This window comes from Miniopterus natalensis, chromosome 18 (genome assembly GCF_054644295.1).
Source record: "Miniopterus natalensis isolate mMinNat1 chromosome 18, mMinNat1.hap1, whole genome shotgun sequence".
Lineage (NCBI taxonomy): Eukaryota > Metazoa > Chordata > Mammalia > Chiroptera > Miniopteridae > Miniopterus > Miniopterus natalensis.
In genome coordinates, this window is record NC_142098.1 from 16,558,329 (window position 1) to 16,583,839 (window position 25,511).

A 25,511-nucleotide genomic window follows, 5' to 3' on the forward strand; every position below is an offset into this window, starting at 1 on the left:
TGAGAAGCTAATTGTGATGTGACTTGTAAGTCGGCCAAGTGAATCGGTGAACAGGGTTACAAAAGGGTGAGCTGGCTATGTGGCCAGTGGTAGAACTGTTCATTTAAAAGTAAGCTCTGAACATGCGAGGGGCCCCGGCGATGGCTGGGAACACCAGATGGCAAGAGGAAGAGCTCGGGAAACAGGCTCAGACCATGTACAACCACTTCCTCTGGAGATTCAAGAATGTTCCTATGAACTGTTTGCATGGTACCGAAAGCTGGGACACCAGTGGCACAAGAGCTACTGGGGGTGGCCCGACCTGAGTTATCTGCCGTCTCTCTTCTCCACCTCGTCTGTCTAGGAAGGCTTCCTTTCCACAACCCAGGGGTGGCGTCTGGTGCTGCTAAGATGCCCAAATGGCACACAATTAGAAGATGCTAAGCCACCATCTAAACCCACCACTTTGGTCATGCTGAAAATGCTGGGGGGGGGGGGGGGGGGGGCGGCGCAGTAGAAACAATGGAGGGAGACTTCACCTCCCCTCTCCTGTTATTTGAAGGCTCAAATAAACCCATTTACCCAAATCACTAGTTATAACTATAGAAATATGAAACACGTAAACCTGAGTCTCAGTTCAGATTCACAAACACATCAGGCTGATCAAAGAGCCTGAATCCCAGTCACTGGAAAAGGTACTCAGTCAAAGGAACACCAAGCACAATGTTAAACCAACCTTGTGATTTTTATTCATGGGCGACAACTTTATATCCTAGGTAACACTAAACTGTGTACAATTAGAGACGCAGCATTATAGAAGAGCAGGCAGCAGAGTTAAAAAGAGCAGACTTAAGATCAATCTTCATTATTTTGCCCTATTTCATTGTGTGTACACAGAAGCATGAATGCAACTTGAAATCTTTTAATGGCAATAAAGTTACAATCACCCATCTATGTGACTAAGACCTTAACTCCAAGTATTTGATCTGTAATGTGTACGTAAGCAGTTTCTCATCGCACAATTATTAAAATGTATTTTTTTCCTATTAGGAACCAGCAACTTATTTTTTGTGTTTATTTTTCTTTGAAGAACTATTTCTTCTCTGATAACTGGCTCATTTTTATCATTTATCAAAAACTAAAGGGTGGGGGAGGAAAGTGTGATGGATTAAAAAATTCATTTTTTAAGGAAAGATAAAGTTCATTTTCACAAATTTACAAGTGTTGTTGCTGGTGCAGAATTAATTCTAGTAAGCAATCAGACTGGGACTCAAAATGCAAGTTCTCCTTCTTACTCAGGAATCAGCATTATTTCAGAATTATGGATTTTTTTGTGTATTTTCTTAAATCAAGCGACAGTCTTTTTCAACCAAATGATTTTGATTTGGAAGTTAGAAGACAACGTAAACTATGTTGCACACAAACCCCAGGCATCTCCTTTTCATTCTAGCCCATTTTTGCAAAGGGAGAAAGAGGTTCTCTCTAAAGAGCCACTAAAGAGAGGAGGGAAGTCAGTGAGAGTTGGTGTTCTACAAGCAGGTGTTGGGCGTACAGGCGGTTACAGCAGGTCCACTCGGCGGTAATAGAGGAGGTAGGCTGTGCGGTCTGCAGTGGGCTTCACCACCTGGTACTGGTTAATCACCTTGACCATCTGGTCATCGATGCGCAGCCAGCCGTTCAGACCAATCTGGAAGACGTCTGTAGTGTAATGACCACCTGTCGCACTGCTGCCATGATGGTAGACCACTGGAAGAGAGGGCCCGGTAGGGGACCCAGTGAGACAAGCACTGCACACCAACAGCTTAAAAGCACCCACCTGACTACCTCCAAAAATCTTTCTTGTGAAACACCATACCAAAATAGGTGGGAGAGAGAAATGGAATTACACAAAGCAACTTATTCAAACACAAAAACCTTAAACAATTTACAATAAAAAGTTATACATCTACATCTTAATAACATATTTTAAATGTTCAATACATCACAAACAATAAGACAAATGTTGATTAAATAGGGTTGTTCCCTTTGTCAGCCCTTTAGGCAAGGGTTATCAACCATTAAATACTTAATACTTTAGAGAGTACACTGAAAATCAGAACATGAAAGATACCCCTAACAGAGCCAACAGCAGTATAAACTAATCAACATCTGAAAATACACCCAGAGACCTACCAATGTTCACGCCTTTGATCTAGCCAAGTCCACTTCGAGATTGTTCTAAAGAGATTATCTGAATCTTAGACAAAGATTTTGTAACAGTGAAAAAGTAGAAAAACCTAACTACCCACTAGAAGGGATGATTAGTGAATTATATTACAGTAAGATGCCTTTTTGTAGAATTGTGATGTAAGAATATGCTATATCACATGAAAAATGAGAATCTTAAGCTTTCTGTGAATTGTCTTCTACAATGACTCAGCACCCGCCTCAGGAGAGACGCTGGGGCTGTTAGCCAGGCTGGCTGAGTGTGTAGCTGGCACTAGTCATTATTTTTTTGTTCTATTAAAAAAGTTTCCAACTTTTCTACAACAATGTTTTAACAGAAAACAACAACACACCTGTCATTTACTTTTTAAAAATTCTATAATTCAACGAAAAAGCCTTAGTCAAAGGCCTAAAACAAATATAACTATTGAAAGATGCAATGAATATATTGAAGACAGTGAAAGGATGCATCCCTCCCCTTCTATGAAGAGGAGGGGCTGAGGGGTGGCCCAGCCAACAGCAGACATGAGCCTGGGTGAGGGAAACCATCTCTAGTGAAATTCTGGAGAAGCGAGGTATGCTGTGCACTACCAGCAGCTACATAAAAGACAGTAACTTGGAGAGGCATAATGCTTAGACAATGGGCAATTTCAGCAATAAATGAGCCTGGATGTCACTAGGATCTAGCAATAGCTGTCACTTCTAGGAAGGTCCAAATCTACTTCAGGGAAGTGACCTCGGCTGGTTAGGGGATGGTGCTCATGGCTTCTGTCACTGAACAGATTCCTGGGCTCTGCACGAAGAAGCTCTATGCTGAGGGCTCAGAAGACACTATGGTCCTAGCCCTGGCAGCCACATAATAAATATAACTGCTCACATGGGACAGCAAAACTGTAGGACAATCAGGTGGGAAACCAACGACAGGACCATCACAAGGTCACAGCTTAGTCACGTACTGCGGGTTATAACGATTGAGAGGCTGCCACAGGGTAGGGAAGATACTTTGACCCCAAATCTACTTTGGGGTGCTCGCCCTGGATTTTCACCTCCAAGACCTAACTGACTTGGGTAAGAGCTTATCTAAAGTGACCGAGTCAGCAGGATTTAAAGGACCTGCGGGTTTAACTAATTTATAACTCACTTCCACTCTAAAAGAGAACAGCACTCTACATGTATTTAGGTTTCTTAAGCAGCACCCCTGGTAACTAATGCGGAAATATGTCACAGACAACTGGCAAGCCCACCTGATAGGAACAAAACTGAGAATGAGAGCATTTTTACTCAGTGACTTTATTTCTGATATCAGAAGACTCAAGATGAGGATGTGATTCCGGCCATGGCAGGGGGGTGGAGCATGCACTATCACTGGGGCCCCTTGACCGAGAGACAGGAATTCCTAAACCTGGGCCTTGATCATCAGCCGTCCCCTGCAAGGGCCCCAAAGGGACAGAGCTGCAGGGAGATGGTAAAGAAATACTTCATCACCCACTAGGACCTCAGTGCCAAACTCCAGGGAGACAGGCTGGGCCCTGGGGACTCCTCTGGTCACGGAGGAGGCTGCAGAGGCTGAGTGCCAACTGAGGCCTCAGGGCCTCTATCCCAAGGCAGGGCAGGTGCCTACTGCCACCTTATCTGGGTCCCAGCAGGCTGGGGAGGAGCATGATCAGCTGCCTTGGGGAAGAAAAGAAAAGTCAAAAGGAAGAGTGCCTGGTGGGGAGAAAGAGCCGGTTGGGCAAACACCTGCTAAAGGCAGAGACCTCACCAATGAGACAGGACCAACCCAACGTCCTAAAACCCTGGGAGTGGGCTGCTGGCAGAGGAGACTGAAGCCCTTCTCTGCAGGTCACAATGGTGAATGATCCTCTTGGGTAACAGTTTCATTTTATTCTTTTATAAAATGAGGATACTACCACTTACCTGTCAGGACAGTTGTAAAGAATGAGAGACATAAGTAGTATCTAATGGAAAGGTTAATACACATGTAAGAATGAGGCAGTGTCATTTTAAATTACAAACAGGCTCACCAAAGGCAACACAAAAGGAGGGATGACAGAGAAGCTAGAAAACTCTAATAAAAAGAGCCAGAAAGACAAACACAATTGTTGCAAACGACAACTATCAAAAGAGATATAATGCCTCCAAGGAGTAAGAGACTCAGGCTATAAAAGAAAAAGAATGGAAGGCCTAGAAGATAAGCTGGCATCGCAAGAAGCTCCAGGCCCCCAGTTCTGGGACAGGGCTGTGCCAGCACCTCCCTACCTAACCCCTGAGGGGCATTCCTGTGACTGACTGAAGGCCGTGTGAGCTCGGGCCACCTGACAGCACTATGCAGAAGACAGTATGGTGGAACGCCAGTGCGGGACTCCTAGCCTCGCTGGGTGACTGCATGGCACAGCCACTCTAAGCACCATGTACCACAACTGCAGCAAGAAGAGGTCACATTCTCAAAGCACCAGCCTGGCAGCCTAGACCTACTCCTGTCTCAGAGAAAGAAATGATCACGTCAAACAAGGTCTTATGTTGGGCTCAGCTTAGAGCCAAGAGGGTATTCTTTCAAATTCCAGGCACCAAATTTCAGGTAAAACACATACTTTCAAATGATCTCCTGACTTAAAAAGTCCATAATGCCCAGCTGGTGTGATTTCAGTGGTTGAGCATCGACCTATGATTCAGGAGATCAAGGTTCAATCCCTGGTCAGGGCACATGCCCAGGCTGTGGGCTTTCTCCCCAGTGGGAGGCGCGCAGGAGGCAGCTGATCAATGACTCTCATCATTGATGTTTCTATCTCTCTCCATCTCTCTCCTTTCCTCCCTCTAAAAATCAATTAAAAAAACAAAAAAGTCCACAGTGATGATACCAATAGTGACATATACTCTCTATGTTAAATGGTATTATGGCAAGATTGTGCCTGGGTAGAAACCCTTTTATCATTGCATTAATAGGGAAATAGTGTACAAACTTACTTACCTGCAAATAGTCTATAGGTTCTGTGGCATTTAAAATTCTTATTTTTAACTCCTGGAGACAGCAGTTCTGAAAAACAAAATATCAACAGCTCCAATCTATAAATGCACTTACAGAAAGGCTCAGCATAACAGAAGCAAAAGGATAACAACAGTCTCCACTCACGTAAACCACCTGGTGGGCCAGGGAAACAAAACTCCATCCCTTTATTTGCATACAAAATGACCCATGACGAAAATTAGCTGTGCAGTGTAGTAAAAGACATAACCAGCAACCAATCCATTAAAGAAATATGAGCAACATACTGTATCTATTAAGCTCATGCTAGAAACCCCTTAAAAGTAAATGTTCTTAAAAATGGGGGAAAAGCTACCCACCTAAAGGTGAAACAAAACAAAACAGTCCTGGAATGGGAGTCAGACCACAAAGCTTCAATTATGCAGCAGTGAAATGATTTCCCACAGAGGTACTAGCTACCAGCAGACGCAGGCAAGAGCCCTCCTGTCCTTAATGAACATGGTTTCCTTTTGCAGAAGCGCCACTCAGATGCCAGGATGCGTTCACCTGGAGACTACTGGTTCCTTCTCCACTCCTCACCTCTGTCATTTCTCCTTCTAGAAAGCATCTGAGGTGGCAGCCGATATAAAAACGTGTAACAAGAAAAGCTATGCAAATAAAATCAGTGTAGGAAACCACACAAGTCAGTCCATCTGATGGTTAATTTGGGGGTGAGGGAAGATGCAAGAGTAGGTCAAAGGACGCCTGTTGGACTGTTCGTGTGCTGTTACCTGAAAGCCATGCAAAATGGGATGGATAACCCAGTATGTGATTCTCAGCTGGTGTTTCTTCCCTGTTCTAGCCCTCAGATGGGATCACAAAAACATGCTGCCCATGAATGAAGTAGCTAACTGTGAGGAAGGAAGGACCATAAACTGGCACAGAGTCCAACCTATCAGCCGCAGGTGGTAAAATCCTGAGAATGGGGCTGTAGAGCCAGAGTCTGACTCTTAAGCAGAAGGAAATGAAACATCCCTGGGGTGTAGGAGAAACCAATCATAAACATGAGGCAGCCACCCACCAGCTCCTGAGTCACAAAAGGCAAGGAGTATGAGTGTCGAACTGTGGGGAGGAAAGGAGGGAGGGAAGAGGAAGGTGGGAGGGAAGAGGAAGGTGGGAGGGACCCAGGGGCTTTACAAGACCCAGAGACGCCATCCCACGGCCTCTTTCCTGTTTTCCAGGCACCTTGATATTTTGAGAACCACCTCTAACTTGTTATGCTCCCAATCAAGCTTCAGTATCACACAATACATTTTCCACAAATTCTGAAGCTTTCTTTGAAAGCTTCCTTCAAGCTGTACTTATAGCAAGACAACTTAAACTTGGTGCTTTCACCAGAACGAGCCGCTGCTGAGCCCAGGTTACCTGATGGAGACTTGTCACTGACACACAAACCTAACACCCATGTTACTGCAACCAGGTCAGAGAACCCCGCAATGGCCTATGGGAAACATTCCCAATTCACTAGAAGTCCATTTAACCAGGCTGGTGCACACAACTGTTAATATGTAGTATAAGAAAAATTACTTTGTACCACTAATCTGTAAATTGTTTATAGAAAAATGATACTTGTTTTGATGGGAAAAAACCTATTTTTCTAATCTAGTAAAATTATACGGTTTTTGCCTTTATTTTTATAAAGTCATTTAATCAGAAGTTTAATACAAAGGTCTATTAGAAGTCAAGAAATTTAAAACAAAAAGTCACGAAAAAATTCCTTCATCTTGACATTCTACAGAAATGCTAATGAGTCAAGCTCATTGGTTTCCAGGTGTACTGTCACCGTAAACGCTTTTGCCTTACATATTTCTTACCTTTACTAATTTCCAAGTCCACAGGATATTCAATATTTTTGATAAGCTTCTGACATCCGCCAGTCTTCTCGTAAACAAATCGTTTCAGGTGCAGCACGAGGACAGGAGGAAGCTTCTCCAGAGTCACCCTTCGACTGATCTCGACCTGGGACACAAAGCACACCAGGCGCAGTGGCGTCTGACTTCAGGCAGCAGAGGCTATGCCATCTTCCACTCAGAGACCGCCGAGAACTGATACCTTAAAGTACATGGCGGTGCTGCTCAACCTCTCCGGAGTTGTGAGATCTTTTCAACACCTTATAAAGCTACTGACACTCTTCTTAGATAAATGCATATATCTCTGTAAACCCAACTACAGAGGATCCCCTGAGTCCCTGAGCCCATCTGTAAGAACCCCTGCTCTGTGGCACCAACGACAAATTGGCAATAACTATCTAAGAGTTAACTTAGTAGTAGTACCTTGTGTTGTGTATTTGTTAGCTTGTTTTTTAACAACTCTCACAGTACTGATAAACTGAGGCTAATGTGTTTCCAGAATTAGATGCTTTAAATAATCCTAAACTACGTATTCTAACCATTAATTTAATATGCCCTTTCACAGGTCTAATGAATACTTTTTATTAAAATGCAAATTCATAAAAATAATACTTAATTCCTTTATTGTTCTTTGTACTTACAAATTCTTTGATGCTTCCTGTCTTTACATGGAGAATACTTTGGGTAGAAATATTTGTCAAAGTAATAGTCTAAAAGATAGCAGGATATATACAATGCTGAGAAAGTTTTCAGAGAACTATATATGTATCTGGCTAAAGGTATCTTAAGGGCCAGACTTTTGGGAAGCAAGCTCAATGGTTATCACTTCTTGGGTTTATTAAATACATTTACAAACCCCTCCATGCTTGTCTGCCCACCTAGACTAAGATCCTAGGTGTGAAAATCATCCTAAAACCCACGGTATGCCCATCGTGTCTTTGTATTCTAGTGTCTCTGTATCTAACGAGAATCTGTGAATGAATGAAAAGTGTGACTACAGCTCAGCAGTTAAAACCAGGGATGATGACTTTGGTTTCCTCACTTGTGAATCAAGAGAGTTGGACTAAAGTATCTCTAGGATGCTTCCCAGTGTAGTGACCTATGATTCTGACCTCAAACCTCAAGCAGTTCACCAGGTGGCTAATCTGAAATTCTTTTTTTTTTTAAATATATCTTTATTGATTTCAGAGAGAGGAAAGGAGAGGGAGAGAGAGAGAGAGACAGAAACATCAATGATGAGAGAGTCATTGATAGAGCCCGCAACCCGGGCATGTGCCCTGACAAGGAATTGAACCTGATTGCCTGGATCCTAGGTCGACGCTCAACCGCTGAGCCACACCCGGCCAGGCAGAAATTCTTAAATGTGTTTTAGGTGTCCAGACAAATTGAGGCACACTTTCATATCACTCAACAAAAGCAGACCTTTTCTATATAGCAAATATTTTGTACAACCATGTTTTCCCATGGACCACCATTCTCTGTTCCCACAGAAAAAAAAGACGTTTGACCGAAAAATGTAATAAATTAAACTTAGTATTTTAAAAAGTAAATTTAAAAAACCACACTCTAGAAAATGTGTTATTTGCTCTTCACAGATATCACAAACTGTTCAAAATGTTCCTTCCTCAAATCTCTGCTTTTCTGAGTGTTCTCACTCTTATCTGACAACCACACACCATACCCATGGAGCTAGAACAGTTAGAATTGTTCTTTTTCATCTTCAAGGCTCTGCCAAAACGCCATTCTTTCTTGAATCCTTCCTCTAAACCTGCTGCCTAGAATAAATCATCTTTCCTTACCACTCTCTGAAAACAGGCCAACAATTACCTCTATTTCAATCCGCACCTCCCACTCCATCCCCTCCACAACTCCAAGATGATGAGATGATGACAGACACATCACAAAGGGGCTTTCCCAGTAGCCCAGGGAAAGCCTCGGCAGCTGGACAAGTAGGCAGACCCACAAAGCTGGCTCAAAAAAGAGAGCAGGAAGAGTGTCCCGGTGGCCAGGACAGTGAGTCCACCTCTGGAGTCAGAGCTGCCACAGAATGAGCTGTGGACAGTCCCCACACCAAGTTCACAACCCTGCCACAGAAACCAACCTCCCTGAAACAAGTATCCACTATCTTTCTCTTCCATTAAATCCTACCACTGGAATCTTCTTAAGTTTATTCACAAAGCCAACTGCCAAGATTCTGTCACTGGCTCCTACCATTTTTATCTTTTAAACAAAACTGCCCATGAGAAGTGATCAGAAAATATGGTGGAAGATTAGGCATAATTTCTGCAAATCCCCCAAGAGGCTGGTTTGACCAATCCAAAGGAGGAGACCCCAGATGAAATGGAGACCCCAGAGGAACAAGCCCTACTTTTGTTTTTCACTCAAGGCATGAGTCACAAGGCAAGGATATGGCCCCCTCAGCCGGGCAAGGAGCTGACAGGTTTTCTACGCTGGGACGTCATTCATCACCTTGCAGCCATTACACACTATTATTTAAATCAAGCGTCATAGGGATACTATACACTGTTCAAAAAAGCACTGCCCATAACTAGCCTGCATTCATCTCCCAACACGTTTATGAATTCACTGCCACAATCTAGGATATATAATGGAGAAGAGAGTCTCAACTGTAGGGTTGGCAACAGGCATAAACTGGCACATCAGGACAGCCAGGAACTAATAGGTTCTCAAAGAGCAGAATCTTACCCATCTCTCCAGACTGAAAGACTTTTATCTTTTCCAGATCAAATCAAAGAGCAACAGGCACTAGAACAATTACTTCCTATATTTCAATGCCCTTAAAGATATACAATCAAATGCAGAACAGATGTGCTATGAATCTTTTATGTCCTGACTAATCTCATGAAATTGTGCTATGATATCAGGAATGTAAACAAGCTATTCAGCCTCTGATAGGGACGTACTGATTTTGTGGTATGGTGATTAGATTGCCAGAAAATTCAATATAGCTCGGGATAAATAATCTGCAAGACCATTACCTTGTGCTACATGATTCAGAGCTAAAGGAGACTGTTAGGATCATCTGTTTCAACCATTTCACCTGAAAATGTAGAAATTTTCAGTGCAAAAAAGTTAAGCAACTGATTTAAGAGGCAGAACTCAAATCCACTTGCCCTCATTCCTAATTCAGTATTCTTTCCACCACACTAGAGTGCCTCAGTAGAAAGGTTCAAGATCAACTGTGAATATACCTCTTGTTTGGTTTTTGTGGTATAACCTTGGACAGATTCTCTTGCCACCAAGCTTTCCAATGCATCCTGGACGGTACGTATCTTGTCAGACTGGATATCCAACTGCAACGTGAAAAATGGCTGCAAAGTGGCAGATTCTTTTGAACTCTGCTGGTAAACCACAGACCTAAGAATTGAAAACAAAAACAAAAAGTTTAAGAGACCACTCCTTCCTATTTTCTCTCAAGATTATCCAACAAGAGAAGAGGAATAAACACTGAACATAAGATTATTCAATATCACTTTCAGAAGACCAGAGAGAACAGAAAAGTCAAAAATATATTGAATTTAAAAATAATTCTATTGAATGCGACCTCCTAAGGATTTCTAGCAACTAAAACCAGCAGCTGATAATTTCCCAGTTCAAGTGCTCTGAAGAAAACATATTCCACCTTCAAATTCCTTCACCTCCACTCCACATTTTATTTAATGCACCAGTTAATAAATGTGACAATCTAGCCATGGTCCCAAAATGCTGACACATTTCATTTTCTCAAAGTATCACAGCCTGCTCTAATAAAAGAGAGGAAACCTCAAGGTAAACAGAATATTTTTAATGGCATTTTCCCCCTATAAAAATGACTTACAAAGAAGAGGAGCAGGGTGCGTATAATAAAAAACAAGTTAACATTCCAGGAAACAGGGCTACCTCCCTCAAGAAGAAGGCTGCCAATTCAATCTTGTTTTCTTAGCTGGTTTCTCATTTCATTTTTCTTCTTCTAAGTTTTTCTGAGTAAAAATTGTGTGTTCGGCCCATCTGTCACTTAGCCTCGGCAAGGAAACATTCCAAGAGTTCAACAAGGGATTCTATTTCTGCAGCCTGAGTGACCTAGTTTATAAACGGAATAAAACGGGTGTGGCTAGATATTCAGACTTCTTAAAGCAGATGCACGAAGAGCAAGCTAAAAGCTTTTCTGCTTAGGGTTTAACTTTCACGTGCTGCTTTCCCAGCACAGTCCAAGGAAGTATCTCTGTGCTCCGTTTGAGTGTGAAGACGTGAGCGTGACTACCACTCCCAGTTCCGAGGAGGAATAGTGGGAGAGCTGCTAACTGAAGTTGGTGAAGAAATCAAGCAGGGGCCCTCTTGGCCCAAAGGGCCTGGGTTTTATCACAAGCGTCCCAGGGGAAAAGGTGGGGAAGGGTTCTGGTCCTTCTGCGAAAACTGAAAAGCTACCAGAAGTGGGTGAATTTTAGAACACCTTTCAACTGGTCTGAATAAGGAATCATACTTAACGATGGCCGCTATGCAAAGAAGAGACATTCCCAAATTATAACAAACAATTCCTTATCTTTCCTTCACCATTTTTCAAAAAGACTTATCACCAACCAATTTTAACACGAAGAGCCCACAGAGGCTGAGGCAAGGGACCATGGCAGAGCCATTCAAGCCAAGCTAGAAATGTCCCAAAGTGGATTCTGGTTTTTCCCAATGGTCATTCTCAGGCAAATTTGGGACCTTTGGGTATGATGGCTCCCAGTGGCATTGTAATTCTGATACTGTTCCTGGGCAAAATACAGTGCTCTCTTTACATCTATTTGTTCTGTTTCCTCATCACCCCTCTCTCCCATCCCTACGTGAGCACCCCAAGAATGCTAACATCAGGCTGCTGGCCTAATAGAGAGCTCAGGGCACATTCGGCCTCCTCTCACTGCTGTTTACAAACCTGGATCCTTGCTTCCCTCTCCCAACATAGCCCAGCCCAAGAAGCCATATCTGGCAAAAACAAGTTACAGCAGCAGTGATCGGAGGCTGGGCATACCCCAGAGCACACCCTACCACAGGCTGACACAGAGAGGCTCCAGAATAGAAAGAGGCCCTGGAGTAACTTGCAGCGAAGGGCACAGAAACGACTTGTTCAAGGTCTCATGGCAGCACGACTAGCTTCTAAATCCAGCCCTATAGCATCACTGACTAGCTTGTGAGGAGTCAATGCAGATTTTCATCAGCCGGTTGAAAGGCATTCAAGCTAAGTTGTTTTAGAACAGGGAGAGACTGAACTAACCCTCAGTGCCTTGAAAGGGTGTTATTTCTTGTGGATAAACAGCAGTTGGGACAATGAAAGGCTAAGAGTCTCACTAAACCACCACCCTGGTAGGTTCTGCTGAGAGGCCTTCAAGGAGGAAATGTGCTATAATGAGGTCCTTTCAGACTGGTGAGTAAATCTCCCTGTAGACGGTATGAGTCTTACTGAATTCCACATCACGGTAGTGCTGAATGGCTCTAATGTAAATAAATAAAAACCTTTTAGGAGGACTTGGTGAGTGCATGAAAAGCAGCTGGTTTAAGGAAACTGGGGCAGAGGAGGTGCCAGGTACTCCAGCCTAGGTCACATGTCCTCCCCATGTAGCAGTAGCTCTCCATCATTCCCTTAATTTTCTAACTCCCTTGGTCCCAGTGCCTAAAATTCCTCCAATGAGATACATAATTTCTTCTCTTAACAAAACATGTATTTCCAGGAACTTGTCTTTTCCTTCCTACCTAGCTGTGAAGAGCTGGGCTGAGTGAATGTAGATGATGATGCAGGGGAGTGAGGAGCGCATGGGGGCACACAGGCCCCTGGGGTCCAGCGCCCTCTGCAGAAAGGCCATGATGGGTAGTGTGAAAGCAGTGGGGGCTGGCAAGAGAAGTATCAGAAGCCCAAGGGAAGAGAGGGCACAGAAGTGTAGAGGTAAACCATCGAGTCAAAATTTCTCGAAGGTATAGGACAAGTCTTATACCTTCCGCCTTTAGCAAAACCTCAAAATCCTGAAAAAGGCAAAGACTAAATTATTCCAGAAAAGCATGAACCTGATGTGTCCACCAAAAATGCCAGTGATGGGGGTCTGCACGAAGTCTGCCTGGCGAGTGACTGACGTCTTATTTCTGGGGCCCACTTGCTCCCATTCGTCCTCACTTCCTTCGCCTGGTTCTTCCTGCTCTTCCTCATTCACTGAGTGGCTTTTGGGTCCATTGGAAATAGGAAGTTCTGAAAAGTAAACAGTGCTTAGGCTACTATTCACAATAAGAACAGCAAACAAATTAAAATAAAAGAAAGTTCTACATGCATCACCTACACAGCTTTGTCAACAAAATCAGGTGTGTTCTACATCAAGAACAAACACAACGTGCGTGACTCCTGGGCCCCTGCTCGCAGGAATTGCTATAGAAGACACTCTTGGGACAATCGGAGAAACCTGAGGATGGACTGGAACGCAGGTATTGCTGCACATTACAGCCGGTTCTCTTCACTTGATGAGGATGCTGGTCTGTAGAACACTCTCGTCCTCAGGAGTGTATGCTTTAGCACTTAGGGGTGACTAAACCTCTGTCTACAACTTAATTTTGAATCAGTCCAGAAAAATGCATGTGGACATTCTGTACGTGTGCAGAGACAATGACAACACATAGCCATCGAAGAGCCCAGTGTCACACAGGTATCCACCAAACTATTTTCTTAGCTTTTCTGTTTGATCATTTTCCTAATTACAAGTTGAAGAAAAAGCCCGGCTAGTGTGGCTCAATGGATGACAGTTGACCCATGCACCAAGAGGTCGCCAGTTCGACTCCCAGGCAGGGCACATGCCAGGGTTGCAGGCTCAATCCCAGACAGGGGGCATGCAAGAGGCAGCCGATCGATGTTACTGTTTCTCCCTCAAGATATTTCTATCTCTCTCTCTTCTTCTCTCTCTAAAAATAAAAAAATAAGTATTTTTTTAAAAGTTGAAGGGAAAAAAAACAGAGGTTCTGGATAAATTCTGATTTATCCAAATGTCACACGCTCAATGATATTTAGGTAATGTAAAAATAACTACAGTTATCCTAATGAGTAAATAAGTGATTTTGAGGGCAAATGGGGGGGGAAGCATAGAACATTTATTTTAAAATAATTCTTAAGAAAATGTTCTAACATTTTTGTAGCAAATATATCATAACCTACTTTCATTATTTGGTGAGAGAAGTTTCTTTAGGTTCAACATTTCCTCATGAAGTCCATTTAGAATGAAGCCTAAGTATTCCTCAGCATCTTCTTGTCGACCCTGAAAAGGTCAAATACGATCACATTAATTTTAGCCAATCACTACCTAAGACCTGCCAGGAATGTAACACCTGCATATCCAAACTATGCCTACTCTTAAATTTTCAACACACTTTCATGTAAAGTATTTCCCCCAAAACATGTGAGTTTTTCTTTGGACAGCTGAGATGGGGGAAGCGTAGGATGGAGGAAAGGGGAGACAGATTAAACACTTATCTCTAAGTGACAGAACTAATGGGGATTTTTTTTATTGTGCTTTTCTGCATTTCTGAAATTTTCTACAATAAATATACCTTTATAAGAAAAAGGTTATTTAAATGCTGCTGTTTTGTTAAATGAACTAGAAGAACAAGAACTAGTTGTCCAGGGCTACCTCCCTGCACAAGCCCAAGAATCTCCTCAACATTGGGAGTTGTGAAATGAGCAGCTCCAAATGTCTCCTCTGGGTCAAGGACCTGAGGAGCTGCTAAAGCACGTGAGTACAAAGAAAACGGAAACTTCTGAATGCTGCCACTACTCCAGGCCCACAGCCCACTTGACCTGAACGGCAGGGCAGTGCAGGGGTGGAGGAGCTGATGCTAAAGCTGTGCTCGGCCATTTATTAGCTGTGTGACCTTGAGCAATGACTTCACTTTCCTCAAATGTAACAAGGAGAGAATAATGGTACTTTACTCACAGGGTTAAGTTAATATATGAAAGAACTTACAACTGTACTTGGTGCACAGTAAGTGATACGTGAGTTGGCTCTGATTATGATAATTATCACCATCCACTTTAAATTTATCCAAGCAATTGACTCCATAACAAGTCTAAATCTACTAAACACACCCACCAATCACAGCACTTAAAGCAGAGGGCAAGCACTGAATAAGCAACAGTTAAGGCACAAAACGGAGTAAAAGGCAACACTATATACTGGCTACATTAGAGAAGTCCCAGACCTTTTCAGACAGGCTCGACTTAATGACTGTCAGAAGTCTATAAATATATGTGGGTTCAAAGGCAGCTCCGGGGCGGATATCCCTCACGATTTTATCCCCAAGAGCTGCAACAGAAGCAGAACATCAATTTTCATAACAAAAAGTCTTAAAATGAAGAAAAGCAAAATCATCAAAACTCCCTCCCATGCCCACTCAATGTTGAAAATAGCACAGGTATAGTAACCTATATTTAAAGACATTCTCTTTCCAACAAGACTGAATTGATCAAATTCAGTCATCTGACTTCACTACTCCCAATATGCAATGACATCAGAAGAGCTCATTTTACTCACCTTGTCTGGGTTTTGGAGGTACTGGCATATTAGTAAACTCATTCATTAGCCGAACACTAAACATGGGGGAAAAGATATTTAGTAGTACATTATTTTACAAGAAATGCTTTTAACTAAAAGCCTTAATGGCTAAGTAGAATTAATTAGTATGAAGACAGCAAATTTTAGGCAACCAATGCTATAATAGCTAGTGAATTCTTAAATCTTTTCTATACAAGTTTTTGGTACATATTAAGCAATAAACTGGTAAACACTAAAATTTATTTCACTGAATCTAAAGAAAACAGATAAACAATGCTCCAATTCCATTTCTGGTTAATTTCCACATAAAATCATGAATACTAAATTTAAAAAAATAGAATTATAGGATTCATTTGCAAGAAATCAAGAACTCTGCTAAACTATTTGAATTCTAATTATCAGAGGGGGGAAAACCCACTGCCTCAACACATTTTTAAGCACCTTACTTACAAGCTGTCTATCATGGGTGTTGACGTACAGGGTCTTTGCACTTTTGAATACAGAGGAATGAACTTCATCAGGTGATACATCGGAGGGCAAGCAACCAGTGCCTGCAGTGTCTAAATATTGGGAGTAAGGAAGTGTAAAGGAAATGAAACAGACATACCAAATTTCCAAAAGGCACATCAAGTTTTAGGACATATAAAACTAAATAAGCCAAGGATGCTGAACAACTTAGATATGTAAACAAAAAAGGGAATAAACCAAGTCATAGTGAGATTAACTGCCTAACTGCCACTTAGGGGTTTACTCCGCAATCAGCAGTTTATATACAAGAACTTGATTCAACCAAGAAAAATCAATGAAAACAAAATTTCCAGTTGTAAGTGGTCACCCTGCCCTATGACTTGGAACCACTCTACTGAGAATAAAACTTGCCTAATTCTGTCTTTACCAGGTCAACAAATCTTTTTGCGGGGATGAGGAAAAACACTGTTTATAAGCAAGGGAGGTAGACTAAGTAAGGAACAAAGTTTCTGGATTCAAATTTTGGGTAGATGCCCCATGGAAGCTGAACTAAGTCAAATGCATTCGAGGAAGAGAAAACTGTAGTAAAGCCGGCCTTGGGGACAGCATCTGAGAAGGATACAGCATTAATGTAGCACCAGTTTCCTTTATTGATCAGTCCACGGGGTTGCAACGATACTGGTTTATGTATTAAGGTTACATTCTCCAGTAATTCTGAAAGAGTCAAGCAGTATATTTAAGGAGTTAATGACATCTAGTGAATAACACTATAATAAATTCTTATGCTCTACTCTGGAAGAGTATTCAAATAAACAATAAAGCTCACATCCAAAGAAAAGGTATATGGTATTAAAGGGTCATTCCATTCAACATCATGTACATTATTTAATGATTAAAATTTTTTTAAATTATTTTCCCCCAAACACCAACATTTATCTTCTTGTGGGAATATAACTACAGAGCATGAGAACTATTTTTATAAGCAACAAATGTCAGCATCAGAATGGACTTTCTGATACAGGCTTTCCCCCTAAGGACTGACAGCTAGGCATGCCTCGCTAACAGGGTGGTCCCTGATACCCTGGCTATAAGGGTATTTCCGTGCAGAGCCTAAGTCTCATTCATGTCTGAATCCCCAGCAACTACTCTGGAACACCACACATCACAGTGGGTGCTTGACTAGTGTTCAGTGAGTGACAATACTCCTTTTCTGGGGACCACTATCTTCTAACTAAACTGTATTTTTCATTAGAAGTTGAGTTTGGGGACTCTTTTGTACACTGGAATTCCCTTACTCCACTTAGAAATAAGCTTCCTATCCTCAGATTTCACCCTTGGACATCACTCTTCTTCATAGTCTTAAGATAGCTATAAATGCCATCCTTACAGAATGCTTTGATTTAAAAAATTAAATGTTTTAAATAATTTTTTTCAGAAATGCCGTTAATCAAACTTGTAACAGTGACAGCTACAATTTATGGACACCTTCTACACTTAGCAAGTGCTTTACAACTTACATACGTTAACTGGCTATACTTAATCCTTAGTAATCCAGGAGTACCACCACTATCTCTTTTCACTAATAAGGAAACTGAGGCTCAGAAAAGTTAACTAGTTGCCAGTGATGGCACAGAAGCAAGGGAACACAGTCAGCACCTGAAATGCACGGTCTGTGTGTGGCAGACCACACAGTCCCCCTTTACTTTTAAATTGTGCACTAGGAAAGAAGTACTAGGTGAGCAGACATCTGATGGTAGCATCCATCCAAGGCATCGCTCAAACAAAAGAAGCCTTTTCTAACTCACAGTTGGACTGGCAGGTCCCAGAATTAATTTACAAAATTCTACTGTCAACACACACGCTCCCTCCTTCCAGTGAGAGTAAATGACCTCTTTCCTCTAACTGAGGAAGCACAGGGAATACTTTCCCCATTTATAAAAGTAAAATATTACAAGCTCAAGAGAACCCAATGGAATCTGTTCAATTAGACTAAGCTTATAAAACTCCTCTCACCTCTCTTACTACAGGGGAACAGTGCTGGGCCTTCGATGAGTAACACATCAGTTACAGAACTGAACCACAAGCCTCCCTGTGAGAACACCCAGCACAGACAGTACTGGTCATGTGGCAGACACTGGGCTAGGAGCTTTATCTGCATTACTCATAATCATCCTAACAAGCCTATCAAACAAACACCAGTATCATTCCCATTTTACATGTGAGAAAACTGAAGTCCAGAGGGGTTAGGAAATTGGTGTAGGTCACATAAATGAGCTGACATGTGAACCTGGGTTTACCTGACTTCAGAGGCTAGGTTCTTTCTCCTCAGAAGACAACGGGTTCCACTTTAAAATCTTTTACTCTAAGATTTCAGATACTAACATTTCTCCACAGGTTTAAGATCATCTACTTACAACAGATTTTTACATGTCTTTGAGTCATATTATCACAACAGTCCATAATTTCCAGTATGTGCCATGGAATGGCAATTATTTGATATAAACACTACAAAAACCCCTGCATTTTCAAATAAGCATCAATCTCAAACACCCAGCATGAGACCTGTAAACTTTTGCCATAGTATTTTTATATCTAGAACCAATTAATATTAAGTTTTCACAAAACTGTAAGACTCAAAATCAACTGCCTTCCTATCCCCAGGAACTCTATTAAATGACATGCTGCCATTTGCAGAGCCCTGTCCAGGCACCAGCTCCTGGAGGCATGGAGATGACTGTGAGGGGGCTCTGCTGCAAGAGGGCTTGCAGACAGTGAAGAAGGGACATCACAGGGCAGAGAAGCTGAAAAGGGGTCAGTGGAAGAGATGCTCAGCCCAATCCAAGGACTGGAGAAACCCTGAGGCAGCCAGAGGCCGATGACAACAAATGGCATTGATACCAGAAGAACGTCTCCAGCTGGGGTAGTGGTGCCTTCTACCCACAGAAATACAACGGGATGAGTGGGTTACTTTTTGTTTTGTGCTGTGATGAGATAATGAGTTTACTGTTTAGAGGCGCTGATAAGAGGTACCCAGATGACACCAATAAATAGTATACTCATACTCACAGACCAGCAAGTAACATATCTATACTTAACATACACAGAGGCGTCTGCAGCTCGGGCTGGAAGTGTGTATCCTGACAACACATACAGCAAGAAAAGCAATGGGTCAGAAATGAAACCTTAAGCAGCACCATGTCTACGTGACACGTGAGAAGAACCTGTAACAGTGATCTAGGACGGGGGGTTTGAATTAGTAGTGGGGGCAGAAGCAGGTTCAGGGTCTCAAGGGCATAGGAAGCAAAGTCTTCTAGGGTGGGGTTTGGGGTGAAGGTCCAAGGGGGAGGTGGGGAAGGGGCTTGTTGACATTAATTCCTGTTCAATACAGACACTGGAAGAATATGGAAAGAAAATGGCCGGGGACAGGCATACAAGATCTATCTGAAACTTCCCTTCCATGTCAACTGTTTTAATAGATTAATAAAAATTTTTAAAAAGATGGCATGTTTATAGGTCAAAAATACTTTAAATTCATATCTTGTTAAACAAAAAAAATCATTTACAACAAGGCTAACTCCACTCTCAAAAGGGAAGCATCAAGAACTAACTGCCCTAAGCTCCACTGAAAAATGCAGCTCCTCTCATGCTCTTAACTAAGCTGCACGCCCAGAATACTCTGCACACCTGGACGATGAAACAGTCAAACCCCATGGAATCAAGAGAATAGATACAACTTAAAATTGACTATTAGCTGACTTCTTTCCAACACTCAGCTGGGGAACAGCATGTGTTGGTTGGACAGAAACCCTTAGTTTCTACATCAACCCTTCCCTTGAATCAATGCCAGCTTCTGGCCATTACTGTTGGTTTGCATATTTTAAGGAGCAGGCAGGTAAAAAACCAGTTTCACTGTTGATCTTCCACAATATGAAGTTCAAGTCTCTTAGCATCACCTAGTGGTTTGTTCAATAATTGTACATAACAGAACATTCCAAGTAGACACATATCTACAAAATTAAAAGGCAAAAACTCTGAAACATAATGCAGAACCAAAGGATTCATTAGTTAATGTACAAAACTAGCTTCTTTTCAAGCCTTTAACATTCTTTGAAAGAGCTTTTGGTACAATATTCATAAATGTAGATTGATAAGTCTTCAGAGACTTAGGAAATAGACACTGAAGAATCTAGAGTTCCTTAATGATTATGCTGTAATTCTAGAAAATTTTTCTCTACTGTGGCAAGTCTTCCGTAAGCTAAAAATACAGAATCATTCTGTTATTACTATCTCCCAAAGATCCTAAACACTACTCTGAAAGTTAAGACTAATGACTGTAACCAGTCTTCCCTGAAGGCATGTAAGAGTTGCACACTGTATCTCCATAGCAACAGACACCATCACTGGCTACCTTGTATTAGGGGTATATAGCTCCTTCCCTAGATAGGAAGCTCCTTATAGACAACACCTTCACACTGCTAACTACTCGGCTGAGTCTTCCCCATCCAGATAACAGGGCTTCATTGCCTGTCCTTAGCCTGATGGTGCCATCCCTATTAGTTACATCAAGTCTCCTCCTCGCCTCCTTTCTCCACAACCCTCTGCAAATGATTCCTTCTCTCTACTAATAAGAGCTGCCATCTATTCCCTTCCTGTCTTATTCATTAGACAACCCTCAAGGCAAGGCCAATCATTACTCACTGACCTAGGGAGTGAATGGCATACTGTAAGTACATATTAGACAGTGACATGGGATGAATTAAACATCTGGAGACCAAAGTTGTTGATTATGGTAAATGACTGCATTACAATTTGACAGAAATGACCCAGGGAACTTAAAGGTCATTCTATCACTTGGTTCAGAAAGCCTCCAGGAGCACCCCTGGAAAAGCAGACAAGGGCAAGAGTCCAGGAAGACAAATCAGACATTTGGGTTCACGCCCTGGCTCTGCCACTTCATCCATTTTACACTCTGGAGCAGATGACTTCACTCCTTCCTCACCTGTAACAGAGACTACACCACAATCAGCTATGGGCAGGCTACTGTGTGATAATATAAAACACGTATAGAACACACCTAGCAGGGTTGTCAGCTCATTACAGACACTCCATAATCCTTATTAGAAAATAAAAGAGCTAATATTAATTTATGGATGAGTTTTAGAGAACCAACAATTTTCAGTACTCCAAGAAGAAATGTTAGCTTAAATTCCTTAAAATTAAGTTTTGTCAATATATATTAATAAAGTTCCATTTTAAAAGGGTTGAAAGATTGTAAAAAATTAAGATTAATTATCTAGGATTTTCTCTTAAAACCAAATATCCAAACAATTTAAAAATTCATTTTTGTAACATTGAGCCTTCCCCCCACCCAAACAATTTCAATAGCCCCAAACTGAGCCAGACACTAACTTCTGATGAAGTTCGTTGGTGCGCTTCTCCTCTTCTCCCTCCTAGTGAAATAGTACAGACGCAAAGACCACTCTAATTCCTGTAGTCACCCGTCACTATTATTGAATCCTGTTAAAATGAATGAATCCTATTGCTATAATTCAAGTCAATTATTCGTGACTTGCAGACAAACCAGCATGAAGACTGCTTTTAATTTTTTCACATAACTCTTGGCTCTATTTAAGTTCCTTTTAAAACAGTATCACCATTTCTATTACTATTTTATTCCTAGCCCAAAGTACAATAAGCAATATAATTATAAAAATGAAAAGAATCAAAACCAGAAAAGACAGTCATAAAGGAGAGAAAGCAGGGTTATTTCCTGAGGTTGAAACTGTAAATCTGACATGTGGTCCCAAGTCAGACCTGTTGGTAAGCTTTTTTTCCTTCTTTTAGGGCAAATAATCACAGGTGTACTATAATAACAAACTTTCTCCTCTTTTTCAATTCACCATTGTTGGTGTAACTTTACTACTCAGATCCATTCAGAGAGCAACTTTAGGAAGATGGCTTCCCTAATCCACCTTTCTCACAGGAGTTGGTGAGTCTCCCTAAAACAATGTTATTGGAATGGTACAAAATGCCAGAGTGGCTCCACATCACATAAATGAGAAACTGAAACTGATGCCTTCACTTTTGTAATAGCTCAAGCACTAAATGGCTGAATTAATGAAATCAACTTTATGAAACTGACATACAGAAAAATTGAGTGATTAATATTCTTTCTTGTATTTTAAGACATAAATAGTAGCTCACATGTTGCAATATACCAAATGAAATGATTTATAAACTCAGTGGCAATACTACCTGTATAAACTTTTAAGCCAACATAAGCTATGATTATTACTATACACATTTTACACATCAAATTTTGTTTCCCTAAAATTAGGATTTAGAGGTTATACTACCATTTAAAATCCATGAAAACACAAGGTGCAGAACTTTCACTGATTCAATAACTGGCCCATAACTGACATTTTGATATGCTGACTTGCTTTTCTATCACCTTCCTAATTGTCCAGAACATTCTCCAAGTGTTTTTGTTTTTCTCATTATATCACTTCGGAAGAAGATATGTTATCTTGGTTACCTCCTCATGTGGAGGACAGCAAAGTAACCCAAATGTACCACTATCCATTGATTACAGATCAGCTTATGTTTTATCAAGCAGAGGGATCTCAGTTTAGGTCTATAAAATAGAGACATATCATAAATATCAGTGAGGACATATGCATATCGAATCAGATATGGATTGAACTCTCAATCCACAAGGGTGGACTCCTGTCAACAGGTGCTATACCTCTTTTTAGCTTAGGGAGTGCTACATTATCGCTACTTTGGAGAACTTGAAAAGAAAATGCAAAATATTTGAGAAATCATTTTCCCAGGAAGAGGGGGGAGTATAAATATGATCTATAAACCACCAAAGCAAAGATCAGTAATAGGATAAATTTTTGGTTATGGACACAGAAATTCATTTTCCCAAGCAGATCCAACTTGTAATGATTTTGTTGCTCTCTCCATTACTGTGTTTCAGTTGCAGTGTTCTTCCCTTCCATCTCCTTCTTAAATAGGGTTTATATTTAAGTAACAGCCAATGAAACAAAATGATAACAAATAACCTACACTATGATGATGGCCCTGCCACCAAGACATTGAGAGCAGAACCCATTAATATAATGGATAAACAGTTTACGAGTAATCAAGAGGTGGTTGTATTTCACTTCGAAATGCCTTAAAGTAAGTGATTTTTGTATTTTTTTTAAAGTTCATCTGTCATCCTAATTAGTATTTCACTTGTGGTTATACAAAAATTAGCTGGCACTTTAAGCAGAGGCTTAATGACAGGGCTGAAGATCCAGAAATGTTAACATCCAAAATAAATGAACCTGAGATCCAAAACTGGCTGTAGATATTGACATTATTCTACAAATTCAAAAAACAGTTGACAATGTCTGAACTGCTCCCTTCTCCTTTTTCCCAAAAGCTAGTAAGTATAATGATAAACACAAAAATTACTCTCTCAGTAGAACCATTAAGATGCTAAAATAGGGTAAATGCTATGATAACCAAAATCAACAGATCTTTTAATGGAGCTAGAATTTCAGTTAAGTGCTGCTTAAAATAAGTGAGCCTACGCTTAAAAGCATGTCCACTGACGGATAGTTCACGGTAGTGGATGTGACATAACAAATTAAATATATTTTTTAAATCATTTTTATAAAGTAAATCTCTAAGTAGGAGAATATGACAAAGGGGAAAAAAATTCCAAACAATAACTAGAATCTTCTGCCTTATCTTACAGAAACTAATATTGAAAACTGTCAGCAACCCATTCTATATTTCTAAGGTTCAATAAACAGGCTAAAAAAATAAAGTATTTTAAAAGAAACCAAACTTTTGCTCAGATAATTAATTCATCTTTGTAACTGGCCTAATCAAAATAGGATTAAGGAAATAAATGTGGGAGCGGATGGGGGAATACAGTACATCAATTCAAAAATAATTACTTGGATTGTAGCAATGCTCTCCGCTAATACAAGTCACTAAGAACTCCTACATTCACAGTATTTTACAAAGCAGGTTAACATTAGATTTAGCAGGTTAATTAGACTTTAACATACAAAGAACAAAGCAAACTATGTCTCAAACCACATTTAAGTCATATGACTAGAATGTTTTAAAACATTTAAAATGAAGCTTTTCTTTCTTATTGTAAATACTTAGAAAATTTCTTAGGATTGGGAGGTTCTCCTTTGTGAAGTAATTTTTAGGAACAAAAGTATAATTACCATGCCTTCAAGATTTTCAACTTAGAATGCACAATTTAAAAGCATCCCACCATGCATTTCTCATTGTATGTTAAAATAACCTTTTAACTAAATGATCTATACAGAGACTTATACTGTCTTATCCTGACTGTAACAGCATTCCCTTGTAATGAACACATTCTAAAAGCTCTAATAAAAAAAATCACTCGATTGTTAAAAATAGGTATGAAGTCCAAAATGATGACTGGCTTATCAATTATCTTCTCTTTTTTTTTAATCTTCACCTGAGGATAGTTTTTCCATTGCTTTTCAGAGAGAGTGAAGGGGGGAGGGGGGAGAGAAATAGAAACATCGATGAGAGAGAGACACAGCGATTGGCTGCCTCTTGATCATGTGCCAACCAGGGCTGGGCATTGGGCCTGCAACCAAGGTAAGTGCCCTTGGCCGCAACTGAACCCAGGGCCCTTCAGTCCACAGGCTGACGCTCTAACCATTGAACTAAACCGGCTAGGGCAATTATCTTCTCATTTTAAGAGAACTGCAGACACCAAGAGTATTCAAAATAATGTATTTTGTATAAATAAAATGCTCACTTAAAAAAAAAAAAAAGTATTGCTTGCTATCATCTTACTGCCATCAAAAGACTGTTTTATATCTGATGGAATTCTGACCACTCACAAAAGGGTATACGTTTTACAGCTTGCTACTGCATTCCTCCTCCTGGCAGTGCTGTCAGGTGCTTCAAAATGTACAATTAGAAAATATCACAGAAAACCTAAATAAGACAGCTTATTTTATCTTGGCTAATGAGGTAAGAATCTGAAGAGTAGGCTACTAAACATGGTATGAAACATATATGCTCCTCTATATTTCTGACTTTATACTTTAACTTAAAAAACTGTAAAGTATGCAGCTTTATATTTTTATTGTGAATTGGTTCTACTTTTGAGCCATAGCACTTCAAAATAAAGCCTTAACTTTGAGTCAAACTGTTAATTTTTCTTTTCGTGTCAAGAGCTGACTTTGATGTGCTAAAACTAAGTAAAACCCATTTACTCAACCCAATAGGCATTAAAAAGAAAAACCTCAAGTGCTTTTTTATATTTTAAAAAATACAGAAACAGTGCAAAGTGAGTCCAAATCAGGAATTATACCAAAGATGTACAATAGTTGTAACAGACAGCACAAGTCACAATGGAACAGAAGT

General features: G+C 40.7%; 1 protein-coding gene across 1 annotated transcript in view; it reads right to left on the minus strand.

Moving 5' to 3' along the window:
• Positions 1–705: 705 nt before the first annotated feature.
• The window catches only part of USP10 (ubiquitin specific peptidase 10), a 61,268-nt gene continuing 36,462 nt past the window's right edge, over positions 706–25,511 (minus strand). Inside the window, exons 5-14 of the mRNA XM_087827166.1 lie at positions 16,708–16,799; positions 16,068–16,177; positions 15,597–15,652; positions 15,265–15,368; positions 14,225–14,324; positions 13,096–13,273; positions 10,269–10,434; positions 7,021–7,165; positions 5,153–5,218; positions 706–1,725 (exon numbers count right to left, since the gene is read on the minus strand). Coding sequence (XP_087683292.1) covers positions 1,538–1,725; positions 5,153–5,218; positions 7,021–7,165; positions 10,269–10,434; positions 13,096–13,273; positions 14,225–14,324; positions 15,265–15,368; positions 15,597–15,652; positions 16,068–16,177; positions 16,708–16,799 — 1,205 coding nt within the window. The 3' untranslated portion in view covers positions 706–1,537. The remainder of the gene's footprint in view (positions 1,726–5,152; positions 5,219–7,020; positions 7,166–10,268; positions 10,435–13,095; positions 13,274–14,224; positions 14,325–15,264; positions 15,369–15,596; positions 15,653–16,067; positions 16,178–16,707; positions 16,800–25,511) is intronic.